Raw genomic sequence first — 17,202 nt, 5'->3', positions numbered from 1 at the left:
CCAATGTCTCTGAGGAATCCCAATCTGACTAAGTGTATTCTAGCTTCCATATCTATACTTGTTACAGATCTGGTATTCTAGGATTCTGTCATACATGCAATATGTTTCTTAAATTGCTCAGAAGGCCGATTTCCCCTTTGTTTTGAGAACTGCATATGACACAAAATACTCTTTCAGAATCTGTTATGCACAAAGTGTACAAATCCTTTTTGGATTATTTTCCTTCTTGCTTCCCCCAGGTTCTACAAGAGTGCTGAAAATGGGGACACTCTAACTGACTAAGAGAATCCATGAAAAAAACAAAAAAAACCAAAGGGGCTAGAGCAGGGGTAGGCAACCTGCGGCTCTCCAGGTGTTGTGAAACTACAAATCCCAGCATGCTTTGCCAGTAGATAACCAGCAGATAAGTGGCAAGACATGCTGTGATTTGTAGTTTCACAACACCTGGAGAGCCGCAGGTTGCCTACCCCTGGGCTAGAGGCTTACATGGAGCGAATGTTCTTCAGAGTTTTGGGATTGGGCTCAGGTTCCATTTTGCTTGTAAACATGAGGCTGCTGCACTGTTAAGTGGTTATCACAGCGCTATCCTAATGGATAAGGAACTCTTTGCAGCAGTCCCAAAGTCATACTGCCGCTTCCTGGTACCTTGCCATAAAACCGCTACCAGTTTGCAAAACAAAGCTGCTCCCAGAGCTAGCCGTGCGGCTGTTCCCTGGCCGCAAACCTAACCCCAGAAGTGGTGCGTTAATGGAAATAAACACTCATATTAGCCCTGCACTACAGAAAACAACGAACCTCACCCTAGCTGACCTACCCCTAGCTAGAGACAGAAAAAGACTTGGAGGAAGGGTAGGAGCTGGTTTATGAATTCGCTGAGGGGACGTATTTGTTTGACCTGTCTCCAGCTAAACACAACGGAAGCCAACTCATCGTAAAGGTTGCCATGGAGGAGTGAAGTGGAAATACCAATATTACTCTTACAGCCTAATGACTCAGTCGGACCCCTGCACTGACTGAGATGAAACCAACACGAGGTGATTCAGTTGGATCCTGGCCAGGTTTTAGGGGGGTTAGGATCCAGGTCGGACCTCCCGTTGGTGTACACTGGGCAAAACTTGGACACGGGGAGACTGTTCTGGGCCTTTCACTGGATGGATTTGGATGACATTTAATATAAAAACAAAAACAATACTGGGCAGGCACCTCATAGGTGTGCTGGAAGAGCTGCTAATCATTTGTAAAAGGTTGTCTGTTACATTCAATTCATTAATAAGTTGAAGACTTAAAGCCGGGCAATACCAGGTACTTCAACATACATACACATACACATACACATACACACACATATATATATATATATATATATATATATATATATATATTATATATATATATATATATATATATATATATATATTATACATACATACATACATACATACATACATACACACAGTGAGAACAAATGTTTACCGACTATATTTTCTGACCTCAGTCTTTCTGGGTTAAATCACTTTTAAAGCACCAGCAACTTTCAATATATTCAATGACTGGAAAACATTGGAGTATAACACGTAAAGCCATTGTAATTTTAATGTTTTGTCAATCTTACAATAAATCCATAACAGAAAGGTATTTTTAATATAAGCTGAGTTACTCTGCTAATCATTTAAGTGGTGTGGCCATGACCATGAAATGGCTGTTAGATTGAGATTTTTAAACAATAGCCAGGGAATATGCATATTCATTGACATCTATAGAAATGCATTGTGCTGGGGGAAAAAATGTTGTGTGTAGTTTCCTTGCAGGATAACCCCACCCTTTCAAGCACCAGTTATGGCCTATAAATTGATTTGAGCAGCTTCCACTTTTGTATTTGTCTGAGAGGCATGTTGGTGTCAGTAGCTGAGAGGGGGTACTGGCACTGAATTGCTGTTTGGAGGCTTCTGGGGTACCTCTTTGGTAAGTTGGCTCTCAATTTAAAAACACATATGTATGGCCCAAATATATGGGACTCATTGTTTAGAGTAGGACCATCCTATTAGCAAAAGCGCCTTGGCGTGGCGGATGGCTTAAACATACATTTGCAAATGTGTGCAACAAAGACTTTTGCATTTTTATCTACAGTAGAAATGGCAGATCTGTTGCTGGCTATTGCAGTGTGCTGGGGGAAAAAATGTTGTGTGTAGTTTCCTTGCAGGATAACCCCACCCTTTCAAGCACCAGTTATGGCCTATAAATTGATTTGAGCAGCTTCCACTTTTGTATCTATAGAAATGACCCAGAAGTAAGGCATCATGGCTGCCTGACAAGGATTTGAATAAAAATAATGCTAGTGAGTTTGCACATACCCCAAAGGTGTACTTAAGGCTTACAGTCAACAGGAAATTCCAATTCATGTTGTATCTACATGATGGATGGCTGAAGAGCTAACAAACTCTTAGCTGGGACACCAAGTGTCAGGTAGCTCCCAAAAACAAATTGTGTGACTGAATTTAGGGTCTCAAACCACATGAGGAACACCTCTAGCCTAATACAGGACTATGTAAGAACAATGGAACCATGCATATTTCTCCCATCCAACTGTGTCAACTAAAATTTGCTGACCGAACTTTCTTTGCTAATCCACATCACTCTATTAGATCCATTTTAAATGAATAAACATTTGACTCTCAGTTTAATTAAGTCAACATTAGCTCAGCTAAAGTCACTGCATGAAAACAAAAATGCAGTAGAGGTAGAAGAGGCGAGGAGGTTTAGAAAAGGTCAGGTACTAAAGAAGTGTATAATCTACTCACCACTTTTTAAACTGGCAATGCCGAGAGATTGTGCAGCAAGTAGTGTTAACCGGCTAGCATTATCCTGAATATAAGTCATTGTGGCCATCGGGTACACATTAGCTTGAAGAGGTAATTTGCTCAAAGTTTGTCGTGGCTGAATCTGTTAAATTAGATATAAAACAGTAGATAAGAAAGGGAAACAGACCATCTTCCAGTTTAAAATATAATAATTCTACCCCCTATTCTTGTGTATGTTTTTTTAACTTCCATTCAATTCCCATTCAATATCTGCTAATGTGCAACTTTTCAACAAATTTTTCATAAATACCCCCCCCTGCATGCTGAATTTTTAAAGCCAAAGCTCTTTTGTGACAATAAAACAGCATTTCCAATTTACAGTTATGTCAGGAAACAACTTTACAACTGCCTTAAAAACAACCAAAAAAATCGACTTTTTGGCAGGCACCAGTCTGACATTGGCCTTGTATAAAACAAACACACCCTATTATCCATTGCGTTTGCCTTTAGCAAAACTCCATACCTTCCACCTGACAAGCAAACCAACAATGACCTCTAAAACTCTAGATTTATTGAGATATATTAATTTTCCTTTCATACAGGATTGTAAACACTGTTTAACACTTATGTCATAGCAGTAGTGATCTGAACTGCATCATTATTTTGTATATATTCTACTGTGTGATCCAATGATTATTTTTATTTTTTTACAACCTTTTCTTGATTTTTTTTGTGACAAAACAGTTTTTGGCATGAATACAGTGAGACTTCTATCTATGCAGAGTTAATAATTGGTTTTAAGAACACTAGTCAGCGCATTCCAAGCCATCTTAACTGTCTACAAGCAACTGCACCAACTATGACTCCTTTACTTTATGTGTTTAACTGTGTAATGCACCTTCCCTAAAGAGCTGTTAGCACAATACCTAGAATGGAGTATGTAATACCGGTGTTATCATTGCTTATCTACAGATCAAAAATACCCAAACCATTGGCAAGAGAACAAGTAATTTATTGTAATGATTCACAGCCAGCACGTGCAGTTTGTATTGTCATAGAAGGCTGGATATGTCACAATAATTTAGAAATAATGAAAGAGGTGTTAGAAGTGGTTGAAATTTGTACTGGAAATATTATGTATTTAGTATAGTGTTTACAAATTAATGCAAAGCTGTACACAGATCTATTCATGCACAGTTTTGCTGACCATTTGAGTTTACAAACCACTGTCTGGTGCCCGAGACATAAGTAGATAAAGTCACATGCTCAACATTACAAAGAACACACATTGGATTTGTTGTGTCAAAAGGTGTGTTACAATGGTTTGCTAACCGCTTGGTTTATGGATTTAGTCACTAAAACAGCACATTCTAAATGCATTATTTAAGTTTTCGGGAAGTTAAAAACAATGCATGAGTAAGAAACATACCTGGTACCCATTTAGATCAGAGTAAAAAATATTCTGGCTGTTTATATCTGAGGATATCCTCATTACGATCTCACGATTGAATTCTCCTCGGATGTCCACAACATTAGTTATTTCTGGAGACTGTCCTTCAAGGCCTGGAGGAAAACAACAGACTTAATTTGCAAAAAAATAGAAGTTTTCTTATCTAATAGAGCAATTTACAATGTCAGAACTCCACAATTAGATTGCATGTGATCAACAGGTTGAACAAGTTTGATGATCTCTCTAATTGGCTCATCGGCCATAGAAAAAAACAACCTCTAACTATATACTTTGTAAACATCGCCTTTCATTGTCCACCCCTGCGTGCCATCAGTTATGCTTGCTGTTGTATATAGCATTGAATATACAATATATATGTATAATTCCACATGCTACTGGGAAGGTGAGAAAGTAGTGCATTATTTTACATAATACTAGTTAATAATGAAAAGTATAAAACTGGCATTAGTATTCATAAGTATTCATATATGTAAAATAACCCTATACCAATCAGTTTGCAAGTGCTGTCTCTATGCACGTTTTAAACTTCGAGAAAGCTCACCTTGCACATTGTAAAGTCGCACTGTGTGAGTCACATGTTTGAAGAAACAAACCACTTCACTAAAAATACTGCCATGGGTGATTCTTACAATTGGCGGATCAGACACATAAGGCTGAAAGAGACAAAAACGCTGCATATTAGTCTGATAACTTTGGTTGTAGGTCTAGTTGCCCTTTAAACTTAAATATCCCGATGAAAACAATTGGGTTCATTTAATAACATAGCGCTGTGTGTACAAATATATTGTAACCCATGACAACCAGATATTTGCTGAAGATCTCACTGCCTTATTTAATTAAACGAGCCCCAATAAATTGTCTACTAACTGTAGTGGCTTTCCATCGTCATATATGGTATAATATATCAATATTTGTTCTTTATAAAGAAACAGACAGACAATATTATGCTTCGTTATGAGCATTTTTTATTACAAAAAATAAATAAATCTATCTTAATTTGTAAACAAAATATGATTAAAATGTTTGCCAACAAAAGAAACAAAAAAAGTAGTATGTGCTAGATGCTTACTTTAAATAAACATTAAAAAGAATGTTGCAATCTCAATAAATGTTTTTTATAATAACAATTTTATTAATATGAACAGTATACAATAGTGCACGGCTACAAATAAATACAGTGGATAAAATCAGTGCTATCCTGTGACAGGTCTCCGATTTGTTTTGCAATGAATAGCTGGGGAGATTTGAGCTAATTGTAAAATATCATCTGCCATCGCACGTCATTCACTGCAAAAAACTCTGCTTTAGCAGTACCCCCAATTTTCCATACATTAAATAGAAACCTCTGTGCAGCCGTGTAATTATTTGTGCATAGCATTTAATTTTCCACTAATATTATTTTGCATGTCATTAAAACTGGAAGATGCTTTAGACAACATTGTACATTAGGTTATGTCCCTTATCCACTAATGACAGAACTTAAAATGTTCTACAGCAGCAGTCATTTCACTATTAGTAAAGTGCAGAGAAAACCCTTATTTCCATAAACTGCTGCCAGGAAAATATAATGATATGCGCAAGTTCAGATGGATTTTTCCTTTAGCGGCGTGAACACAGGGAGGAATACTAAACACAATGGAGTGCCCCGCACTGTACAGCGGGGCACGTAGCAAGTCAGAGGAGGAAAATGCCTGCAGAGAAGAACATTTGTTAAAGTTTAAATAAACAGTGGAGAATTTTCTCTCGAAACATCAATACAAATACTTTTTGAAACATAGTGTGACATTACCATAATGAAAACTGCTGAAACTGATCGGTGAAATTTCTATGTGCACTGGAAAGATAGGTATTGCTCAACCACATTGCCCATTATATAAATCATGTTTTCAGGAAATCTCTCTGGGACGGATTTCTCAGCACTTTTACTGTACTGTAAGGTTTTATTCATTGTACATAGAAAACACCCTGTAACCTTTAAAAGAAGTTAAAAAATAAGCACAGCATTTTTCTCTTTGTGTAAGCCAGGCACGTCAAACTCTAAACCCCCAATTGGGCCAAATAATCAAAGTCTAAGATTGTGTGGGTCGCAAGAAATAACCAACCATCGCCAGCACAAACGGGTAATACATTGATAAGCAATCAACAAACTGTCATAAATGTACTTGGACACAGACTTGCCAAACGAATAACGATAATGTTTTCGGCACAAACAGCCACAGATTACCAAGTACCAAGCAGTTTGATTAAATTCCGAAAGCGTACTGTTCTGGCTGCGTGCAACTACATGCAGCATGGGTGGAGGGAGACTAGCGGAATCCGTGCATGCAGGCGTCACGTGACACTGACGGGGAAGGTTGACTGGCCTCACGCATACTGTTCTGTCGCATTCAGTGAATGTTTAAGTCATAAAATAAAACGCAGGGCCGCATTCCACTAGTTTTCACATAGTAGTGCGGGGCTGCAAAAAATATGCATTTGGGCTGCGAGTTTAACACACCTGGTGTAAGCAATCTGCACAACTGAGAGGGGCGATTTCCTACAACATCAATCTATGAACTGCGCGTTACATTTACATGTCACTGTTTTTGTTCTCTGGTCTTGAGTTTTTTTTCACAAGTGTGAGCTTATTTCCTTTTGTTGTAAAAATGGGGGGAGAAAAATAGAGAAGTAGAGATTAGCTGTGAACTGCTCTGGCTGTCCTCCTGTCCCGAGTAGTTTATGCATTGCTTGCACTGTGGAAATTATTTATTATGTATTCTTTACTGGACTAATTAGATAAAAGCAAACTAAAATACTGAAAAGGTTAGTGGGCTTTTAAAATATGAACATATTTCCCAAAAATTGAGAACGATAGTAGAAAAAAAAAAAAAATCTAGTAAAAACTGATCGGCCTGCTCACTTCCTGAGGGCATACTCTGTGTCATCTGCCAATTATCTAGAGAGCCCCAGGCATCACAACTTCTTACAGCCTAGGTTAGATTTTTATTTAAATATAGATACACTAAATAACTACACTGGGTCAATATGTCATATGCAAATTGCTCACAGCAACATACCTTGGCTTCACTGTCAGGCAGGAATAAGTAGGCTCCGCTTTTATCTCTGCTGTTTGTAGTACCGTACCAAGTAAATTCCACCTTTATATTATGCGTTTTTCCATCCTCCTTTACTTTCATTTGCTAAAAATGATTTCACAGATTAATTCAGTGTTTAAAGGCAATAGCACATTGTGGTCTTATTTATCATAAGGTTTGCATTTTAAAAATATGTTTCACTAGCGTCAGAGCACCTTTTTTCTTTTATAAATCAATCTCTTACTGGATACCACCAATTTAAAGAGGACTGTAATTGAACAATACAGTTCAAAGCAGAGCATTTAAAAAAAATGTTCACAGCAGCACAGAGTGTTTCATGTGTGCTGATCATGAGGGAGACCGTCACCTGTCTACTAATGTGATTGTGTTAAGCTAGAACAAGGCTGCATGGGACCTACATGGGACTGAGTCAATTATTATATGTGGAGGGAAATGTCAGTTAGCAGGAAGCTACATACAGAGTTACATAGTGGAAGGAGCAGGGTCCCCCCAGCAGCAAAGAAAAGCAATGTGAGGCACCTGTCAGAGATGCATTTAACTCAGTCTTTCTGCATCAGTTTATGTGAAGAAGTTTGTATATCCACGCCGTTTCATTAAATTAGTCCTTTCACCCACACATCAAAACATATTGCCTTCCACAAAACATCTAATAATGATTGGACTAGCCGACAAAAATAGAAGGAGGAACTTTAGTATCTACCATTGAATTCTCTGCCTGAGGCTACAGCCTGAGTCACCCTTTCTGTTTTAGATGAACTGCCAGCATCAAGTTGACAGATCAAAAAGGAAAATAACTGAAAAGTTAACCATTTCTGAACAACTGTATTAGGACAAATAAGTAGTCCGATAAACCAAAAGATTATGGTGGGTGCGGTTTAACTTATGCTATAAAACAAAAATATTTTCATTCTCTGCTTTAACTCATTCTAGGAAAATCTCCATTAAAAACAATATGGCTGTGGTTTAAAATGTCTCTATTGCCTCCCTCTTGTGTTCAGCTTACCTCCAGAAGTCCCGATGTCTGTGAAAACCAGAGTTTTAAGTAGGAATTCTCAATGGTTAAGTCACTGACAATGTTGTCCAGCTCATTGACATGGAAGATGCCATCAGATATGACTTTGTTACTTCTTTCTCTAACAAAGATGGTATATTCAGCCTTCACAACGTCTGTGCTTTCAGCTTCCACCAGCTGATAGACAGCTAGGCCAAGAGGGGGCAAATGTGCCAAAAATGAAACCTTGTGGGGCAAACATAAGGAGGCAGTGGGATACTTAGAAAAGAGTGCACTAATGAATTGTATAATTAAACATAAACAATTTAAATTTCACATTTACAAAACGTAGCAACACACGCAATGATGAATCTGATGATTTTATCCAACAACCACCAAGGGTTAAATGTTTCATACTCCGGTTTCTTCAACTCGCGGGAGTTCGGCGAGATGACAGCTTAAATTTAAAGCGGCGCTGCCTTGTAAAGGAAAACTTCCCTTTACAAGGCAGCGCTGCTTTAAATTTAAGCTGTCATCTCGCCGATTTCCGGCGACTTGTACAACTCGCACTATGATACATTTACCCCTAAGTTGGACAATCACCAATGTGTTTGTGTTCTCAATTTGTAAGCAACACATAACAAGGGAGGAATATGCTTAGAAGCAACAACTGCTTAGATTGTCATTGTCTATTTGGTCCCCTCAACCTCACTGGTCAATGATAAAAAAAAAATGAATATCCTGATCAGACTGTTCTCTCATATAATATCCATTATAATACACAAATTATCCTAATACGTGTATAGATCTTGTAATAAATGCCTGTAATATATAAAGGTCTGATTTTACTGCTTAGGATCTTGAATTCTATAATTGCATTTGCAGAGGTCATGTGGAAAATGTGTATATTTCAAGGGATAATGCACTTCTGATTGTAAACTATGACATATTAAAAGCTTGGATTTGTTTCCTGTATATAAGGCACCTTTTATACAGATTACCTTTCTTTATAGCAAAGAACACCTTGGAGATTATACATATATATCTGCACCCAGGTTCGGGTGACTTCTACAAACATGAATGCCTTTCTTGCTAGAACGGATGCATTGATGCTCTTTTGAAGGCAAAGGGTGGTCACACCATATATTGATTTGATTTATGTTCCTCTTCTGTTCATTCACTTTATTTTTATCAATTAACAAAATTCAAACTAATAACATTTTTATTTTTGAAAGCATTCTTACTTTGTGTGTGTTTTTGCAGGTGTGGAAAAAATGCTACACACACACCTTCCTTTGTGTAATACTATTGAAACAGTAGGACGTCACTTGGAGCCTATATAGTTATGAATGTCAGGACACAATGGACAAGGCCTCTTATCACTGACAATTTCAAAACTTGTATAAAAGTATGGGTTATTTTACATTTACAAAGTTTAGGGCACAAAAATACCATGTTAGCCAGTAGATCTGTGCCTCTGTCCTGCCAGTTTAGATTGTTTATTTCATTTGAGGACAGAAGCATATGCTTTTGTTTCCAAACATGTTTAGAAAAAGAAAACAAAGCCGTCTAAATTGCTGCGCATTCTGTGTTACATTCACAAGGCTAAAGTCTATTTTTCAAAACAATTTGCTGAGTCCATACAGTTGACGGCTAATGCTCAATTCATGTTCAAAATTAATGATGAAATACCAACTATATTAGCCTCTTCTTTAGATGGATATTCATCTATTTTGTGCTATTTAGCAACTTACTGAAGGACAATCTCCATTAGTAAAATGATAACCTGTACCTGGTAAGTGTCCCTTGACATTGCTGTAGCTGCATCCCATACAACATTAATTTGGGCTTTAACTGTTTTTCCTGCAGCATCTAGAACTTTTATTTTTGCTGAATTTACGTACACAGAAACCACAGAAAAGCGCTCTTGTTCAAGAGGGTTATAAATGACAAGAGACCTGTAAAGAATACATAAGGTCAATGTGTTAGCAGTGAATGTTGAAAACAAATGAAAAATCTCATAGCAGAAAACACTTCTCTATATACTGTAGCAGGAGCAACAAAACTATAGCAAACCATCACGTATTATGTTTCAATTTATACAGCCTGAAGTGGTTACCAAGAACTAACGCTACACCAATCTGGTTTGTACGTGACATCTCTTATTTAGAGGCTCTACCTTTATGTATTATGAGGCAGTGAATGTAAATGGTAATGCAGAAATTACATTTTCTAGTAACTTATTATTATTACTAAATACAAATAATCTCACAACCAACTAAAAACATAAGTGTCAATAATGGTATTGGTATAATTATAATAATGTATAATTATGTAATTATGAGCTATTCAGAGCACTTTCTGACTAGCTTTACATTTGTTGTTTGAATAATTATCAGAAAAGCTTTATATGCACTCCGAGTGCTTTAATGGAAAGTTCATTTACTCACCTTGGATGCCCAGTCACTTTTATGACAGTCTTTAGGGGTAATGAATCCTGCTCTTTCTGCACATCATCCTGCAACAGACAATACTTAGAATGAACTATAAATGTACAACATAATACATTAGCAAAACTTTATTTTAAAGAGACAATAGTGCTGCTATTAATGCGCACCATGAAAGTATTAATCACTTCATACAATGGGCCTGATTCATCAAGGAAAGGAAAGCAAAAGAAATAAGTAACTTTGAACCTTGGCAAAACCATGGTACAATCCAAAGGGTGCATATTCATTTATTATTTTGCACATAAGGCAAATACTGGCTGATTTTTCATGTAGGACGCAAACACTTGATAGCTTTATTTTTACAGACATTTAAAGTTGATCTAGGACATGCTCTACCCCAATTATAAATCTGTCCCTACATTTAAAAATTAACCTCCCCCTCCAATACAAGATGGTTTTGCCAAGGTGCAAAGTTACTCCCTTTTTTTGCTTTACTTTTCTTAATGAATCAGTCCCAATGTGTACAATATGCGTGTCAGGTAGCAAATATAGCCTGTATATTGAGATCTATAGATTTCATCCTTGTCTATGGTATTAAAATCTGCTTCATTTAGTATGCCTTGACCTAGGCAATACAGGGCAGTATTACAGTGGATAAAACATTACAATGATTTATACTATTGCTGTAGTATATTCATTGTTTTACCCAAGTGTTTGGCAGGTTATCCATGTTTTTTCAATTAAAAAAACATTTTTTTAAATCAAAATAATATTTTAACTAACCCACCATACTGAAGAATGGAGTTGATGGATTGTAGCTGTATGTGTCTTTATCCTTAAGAATAAGAAGGTGTGCAGCATCTACAATCACCCTCTTCAGGTTCATCAGAGCATGGTAAAGTCTAGACAGAAGGGAAAATGGTAATTGCAGCATGTGAAGATTTGGTATTCCCCATTTATAAATCAGCATAAACCTTTAAGACATAAAATAGTTGCCAACTTGAATAAAACTAAAAAGGGTTACATTTAAATTGGCCCTAAGAACAGGAACTAGTAAAATCGATTGCTCAGCCAATGTTCTGTTAACATCCATAAAAACACAACAAGTAAAACTTAGCAAGATACTGGAACATTTCCACCTTACAAATGAGAAAAACTGAAGGGCGCCTCAGACTAAGCCATAAACAGAACAGTCTGTTGGAAACGTGTCTGTTAATCAGGTACTACAGGTTACAAAACTTTTTATGAAAAAGTGCTTAGACCAAACTTTATATGGTTGCATAAGCAAAGATATAATAATACTTCAACCTCTGTGAATAAATTAAACTCCTAATCTACAATGCTAGGTTAGATATGTTGTATAGTGTACTGTTCATTACAATAAACTATTCTCCAACCAAGTATTCAAATAAAGACTGGGGAGGTTACATGAACAGGGGGATAAACATGAACAAGGCATTTCATAAAGTGGAGTAGCATTAAACTGCAATTCAATCCCAAGTTTACTGAGCTGCAGGGCCCAGCAACGATGTGTGGACCATGCCCGCTTAAATTAACTCACCATTCATTATTCCTTATATTGAGTTCTGCACTCATTGTACACATCAGAATGTTTCTTAGCGAAAGCAGAAATGCAAAGTTTGCCTGTGAATGACCTAGCATTGTGTGCCAACACTACTATGCTGAAAGGATGAGGAGGAGATTGAACAACCCAGTTTTGTGTACAAAGCATGGTACAATCCCTATGAAGCACAGTGGCAGAGGACTGGCTAATAAAATTGTCATTTTAGACTAGTAGATAGACTAAGGTGGGCTGCACCCAGAAGATAAATGGTGAAAGACCACGCACACTATATATTTTTAACGTTAGACAGCATGCCTCATGGAAAGTGAAGAAGCAGTAAGAACCAGATGTCAATAGACAGACAGCGGCATCAGTAGACATTGAACAGATTATGATAGACCAGGACCATAATGTTAAATAGTGCAAGATGGATTTGTCCTTAGGCCCACCTACCGCTTGATCAAAAGGACATGCACATGTTGCTGGACCCTACTGTAATCATACGATAAATATGAAAAGATCTGGTACAGGTGGAGAATATCTCCCTTTGTCCTGGAGTAGCTGCTAGACTTTGAGTGCTCACTATAATTTTAATCCGGTAGACATCCAGTCACTCCCCATGTCTATTCCTTTTGTTTCTAGTGAATATTCGCATTGTTCATTGTAATGTATAATCTTGTATTATACGTGGCTTTGTTCCCCGTTGGACCTCATGCTGTACATGTGCTTTGAGTTTGAAGAAATTAATTCTTTGTCTGCAGTCTTCTGTTTGTACAGTGTTTGCTTATATGAGTTAAGTGCCTTTCCATGGTTCTAGTTTTATTGTTTATTTGATCTCATAAAATTACAATAAAACTAATAAGACTTGTTTCCTTTAAAAACAAAAAAAACAAAAGAAAGGAACATGTACATAGTTAACAAATCAATCACTTCAGCAACTGGTACTGGCACTTTTGTGGGTGAAGTGCTTGATTTGTTTGGGCCCCCACAAAAGCTAACCTTTTGACTGTAGAAAAGGCAGTAAGAATAGAAGGTCATTAGATGGACAGCAGCATCAGTAGATATTTAGAAGATGACAGACCAAGGTATAGAAAATGGTGCAAGATGGAATTGTCCTTGGGCCCACCCACATGATAAAAAGGACACTCGCATGTTGCGCAAGCATACTGTATACGTACGATAAATATGAAAAGATATTGTACAGGTGGAAAAAAAATAAATCTCCTTTTTCCTGGAGTAGCTGTAAGAATTGGAGTGCTCGCTATGATTTGTATCGGCCAGAAACCCAGTCACTCCCCATATCTATTCTTTTTGTTTCTATTGAATATTTGCATTGCTCATTGTAATGTATAACTTTGCTAGCACGCTGTATTCTACGTTGTTTGTTTTCCCGTTAGACCTCATGCTGTACATGTACTGCGACTTAGAGGACTACAGACAAAGAATTCATTCCCTCAATGTTTGCACACTGTTTGCTTATATGACAAATGAAGTGCCCTTGCATGGGTCTAGTTTAGTTTTATTGTTTGTTTGAGCTCATAAAAAAAAACGATTGCAATAAAACCAATAAAACTTGTTTGATTTAAAAAGAAAAAAAAAAAAAAAAAAAGGAAGAAGAAAGGACGCGCACATAGTTTAACAAACCAAGCACTTCAGCGACGGGAACTGGCACTTTTGTGGGTGAAGTGCTTGATTTGTTTGGGCCCCCACTGAAGCAAACCTTTTGACTGTTGAACTGGAGAATAGATCGAGAAGACATTTAGACAAGGAGACAGACGAAGGCAGGCTGCACCAAGAAGAAAAATGGTGAAAGACCACACACACTATTTGGAAAGTTACAGTATGTTTCATTAAAAGTGAAGAGGCAGTAAGAGGTCATTAGACAAGTTTCTGGATTTTTCATGCATATTACTTGTTATTATATGTAAATTGCACCTCTAAGCATCTTTATTTCAGGCCTTGTTGCTGTGCAGCCTGGCCATCTCGGCTTCGGAAGCACAGTCATTGTTATGCAGTACGGCTATACTGTTATGTCTTTCATATATAATGTGATGCTTATATGTTTGTTGGCAGTTGCGGTTATGACTGCTTGTTTACTTACATTTTTGTGTGTATGTTTATTTTGAAAACCAATAAAAACACAATGGATTAAAAAAAAAAAAAAAAAAGAAGTGGTCATAAGATGAACAGAAGCATCAGCAGACATTTAGACAAAGTAGCCAGGTGAAGGTGAACTGCACTCAGAAGAAAAACCGTGAGAGAAACACCACGCACACTATATTATTAATGTAATACAGCATGTATCATGGAAAGTGAAGAGGCAGTAAGAACCAGAGGTCATTAGAAGGACAGTCGTGGCATCAGTAGACATTTAACAGAAGATGATAGACCAGGGCCATAATGTTAAATAGTGCAAGATGGAATTGTGGCCCTCCCACTCTCCCACATGTGAACAAGGACATGCACATAGTTTAACAAATCAAGCTCTTCAGTGCCTGCAACTTTTGTGGCTGAAGTGCTTGATTTGTCTGGGCTCCCACATCAGTGAACATTTAGGTTGTTGAACCTGAGAGAGGAGAGAGATTTTGACAAATTACTAATGGGCATTTGGCTAACAGAGGTCATCTTCCTCTATGTTGACAATGTCATCATCCTCATAACTGATGACAAGATCATCTTCATCACACATTAGTTTGTTCCCACTAAACTCTAGCATTACAAACCCTGTTTGTAATTCACAGCAACAACAGTATTCTTCATACAATTTGTAGTTCATTTTGATGAACACCAGTTTTCAAAAATTTTGGGAAATGATCTACTCCGACAATAACTCACAATGTTCCCAGCTGCGCTTAAACACTCTCTATCCAAGTACACACTGAAGAGTGGGCAGCTTAAGTACATCATAGCCTTTTTTATCCTCCCGGAACTCAAAGTGACTTTTCTGAGATGCTAATTTCTACTTTATCATTAAAGTAATCCTCCACCATTTTACTAATACAAGGTGTATCTGATTGAGACAAAGTATATAGTAGAAGCAACAATATAATTGGGTATTTCTTTTAAGCCTGACCAAATGCCACAACCTTTCACACTGGTGCGCTGTGTTGATTCATTATCAAAAGGGAAGTTTTTTCTGGTAGTAGCATTTTTTAGGCGAAGCCGAGACGGGGACGTGTCATGCATGACTTGAGCCAACTGCTTGTGAAGATTTGTGTCATTTTGAAAGAAAGACATTACATATGACATGCCTCAGATCAAGCATGGTTGCCAAAATGTGGTAATCCAATTTGAAGATGCCGAGTCCTGGCGAAGTGAATAAAAGGACTTGATCTACAAGGCCAACATACTTGCAGAATTGTTAAGTTTCCTCTCCTCCTTCTTCAGCTTCTCCAGTAGTTTGATTAGGGGTATGTGCTGAAGTTAACATGTCCATTTTTCCCTATATAAAGGCTTGATGTGTAGGTCTTGATGTCTTGTTGCTGTTCCTCTAGTTGCTAAAGCATATGAAGTGTGGAATTCCATACTGTTACTACCTCTTGCTTCAGTTTGTGGCATGACAGATTATATTTTTTCAGCTGCTGCAATGTTCTACAAGCGGTCACTGAATGTCGAAAATGCCCAGAAATGTTATGGGCCACAAACAGCATCTTCTGCACAGACCTCTTTTTTTTTTTTTTTAAAGAAATTTTGCATCACCAAGTTTATTGTGTGTGCAATGCATGGTAGGTGTTGAAATTCACCCAGTCACAATGTACACACAATGCTCACTTTGTTATCGGCAATGAGGAATTCTAAAAAGAGAGGCTTAGCGGGGTGAGTCAGACTGACACCTGTGTGTTTCTTTGTAAAGCCAACAATAGAAAGAGTATATATTTGGAAGCCGTTTATATGATGTGCTAAGAACGATATATCCAAGCCTCTCTATGAAAGCAATAGACAACCAAGCCTCGATTTGAAAAAGCAGCAGCGTTGATATGCGAGTGTAGCGTCACTTCCGGTTCGGCGGTCATGTGATCTCAGCCACTATGCCAGTATATAAAGAGGAAAGGAGGCTACTATGGATATTGTTGTGCCTTGAAAAAGTGTCCAGAAGAGGAAACGTGTTGGCTATTTCATCTTGAACATCCCCTCAGGTCCTGCCAATTACATTGTATGGTGCTGGAGGAGTCACTTTGTCATCTGTGGCCGCGGCAATTGTATTCCTTCGCATATATACTCTGGACTGTTGGTAGGAGTTATCTACTTGGATTTGTGTGGATGTTTCATTTATTTATGTTTTTACATGCATTTTTATTTCTATATGTGGTATTAAAAAGTTAATGCACTAGAGAGTCTTATCTTTCTTCCATTATTCACGGTACTGTGGGGAAGTCCACTACATCCAGAGAAATCTTTGGGGAGGATTGAACATCATGCTTATACAGTGCTGTGTTTAAAGAGAATCTCTTGTAAGCATACAATTCACAAGGGAGATGGTGGTGTGAAACACTTCATTGAATCCTTCTTTCACTGCTGAATATTAGGAGGTCTCTAATCCTATCTTGGGCTGTTTCTGGGACTTCCATTCTAGATAAAGAGAATGGGCCAGTCATTAAGGAGAGCAAAGCATAAAAAAAGGAGTAACATTTGCACCTGGGCAAAACCATGTTGCATTGGAGGGGGAGGTAAATTTAAAATGTGGGGACAGATTTATAGTTGGGGTAGGGCATGTCCTAGATCAACTTTAAATTTCAGTGTAGTAATAAAGCTATTCAGTATTTGTGTGCTAGATGAAAAACAGTCAGTATTTAACTTATGCACAAAATAATAAACTACTTTGCACCCCTTGCA

General features: G+C 37.5%; 1 protein-coding gene across 1 annotated transcript in view; it reads right to left on the bottom strand.

The window, feature by feature from the left end:
- Nucleotides 1-17,202, bottom strand: part of MAN2A1 (mannosidase alpha class 2A member 1) — a 77,836-nt gene that overhangs the window by 11,800 nt on the left and 48,834 nt on the right. Inside the window, exons 11-18 of the mRNA XM_075181538.1 lie at nt 11,593-11,707; nt 10,806-10,873; nt 10,148-10,313; nt 8,368-8,601; nt 7,326-7,448; nt 4,811-4,922; nt 4,228-4,361; nt 2,799-2,940 (exon numbers count right to left, since the gene is read on the bottom strand). Coding sequence (XP_075037639.1) covers nt 2,799-2,940; nt 4,228-4,361; nt 4,811-4,922; nt 7,326-7,448; nt 8,368-8,601; nt 10,148-10,313; nt 10,806-10,873; nt 11,593-11,707 — 1,094 coding nt within the window. The remainder of the gene's footprint in view (nt 1-2,798; nt 2,941-4,227; nt 4,362-4,810; nt 4,923-7,325; nt 7,449-8,367; nt 8,602-10,147; nt 10,314-10,805; nt 10,874-11,592; nt 11,708-17,202) is intronic.

This window comes from Mixophyes fleayi, chromosome 1, assembly GCF_038048845.1.
Source record: "Mixophyes fleayi isolate aMixFle1 chromosome 1, aMixFle1.hap1, whole genome shotgun sequence".
NCBI lineage: Eukaryota > Metazoa > Chordata > Amphibia > Anura > Limnodynastidae > Mixophyes > Mixophyes fleayi.
Note: the sequence above shows the minus strand (reverse complement) of the source record. Positions and strands in the feature narration are given on the sequence as shown.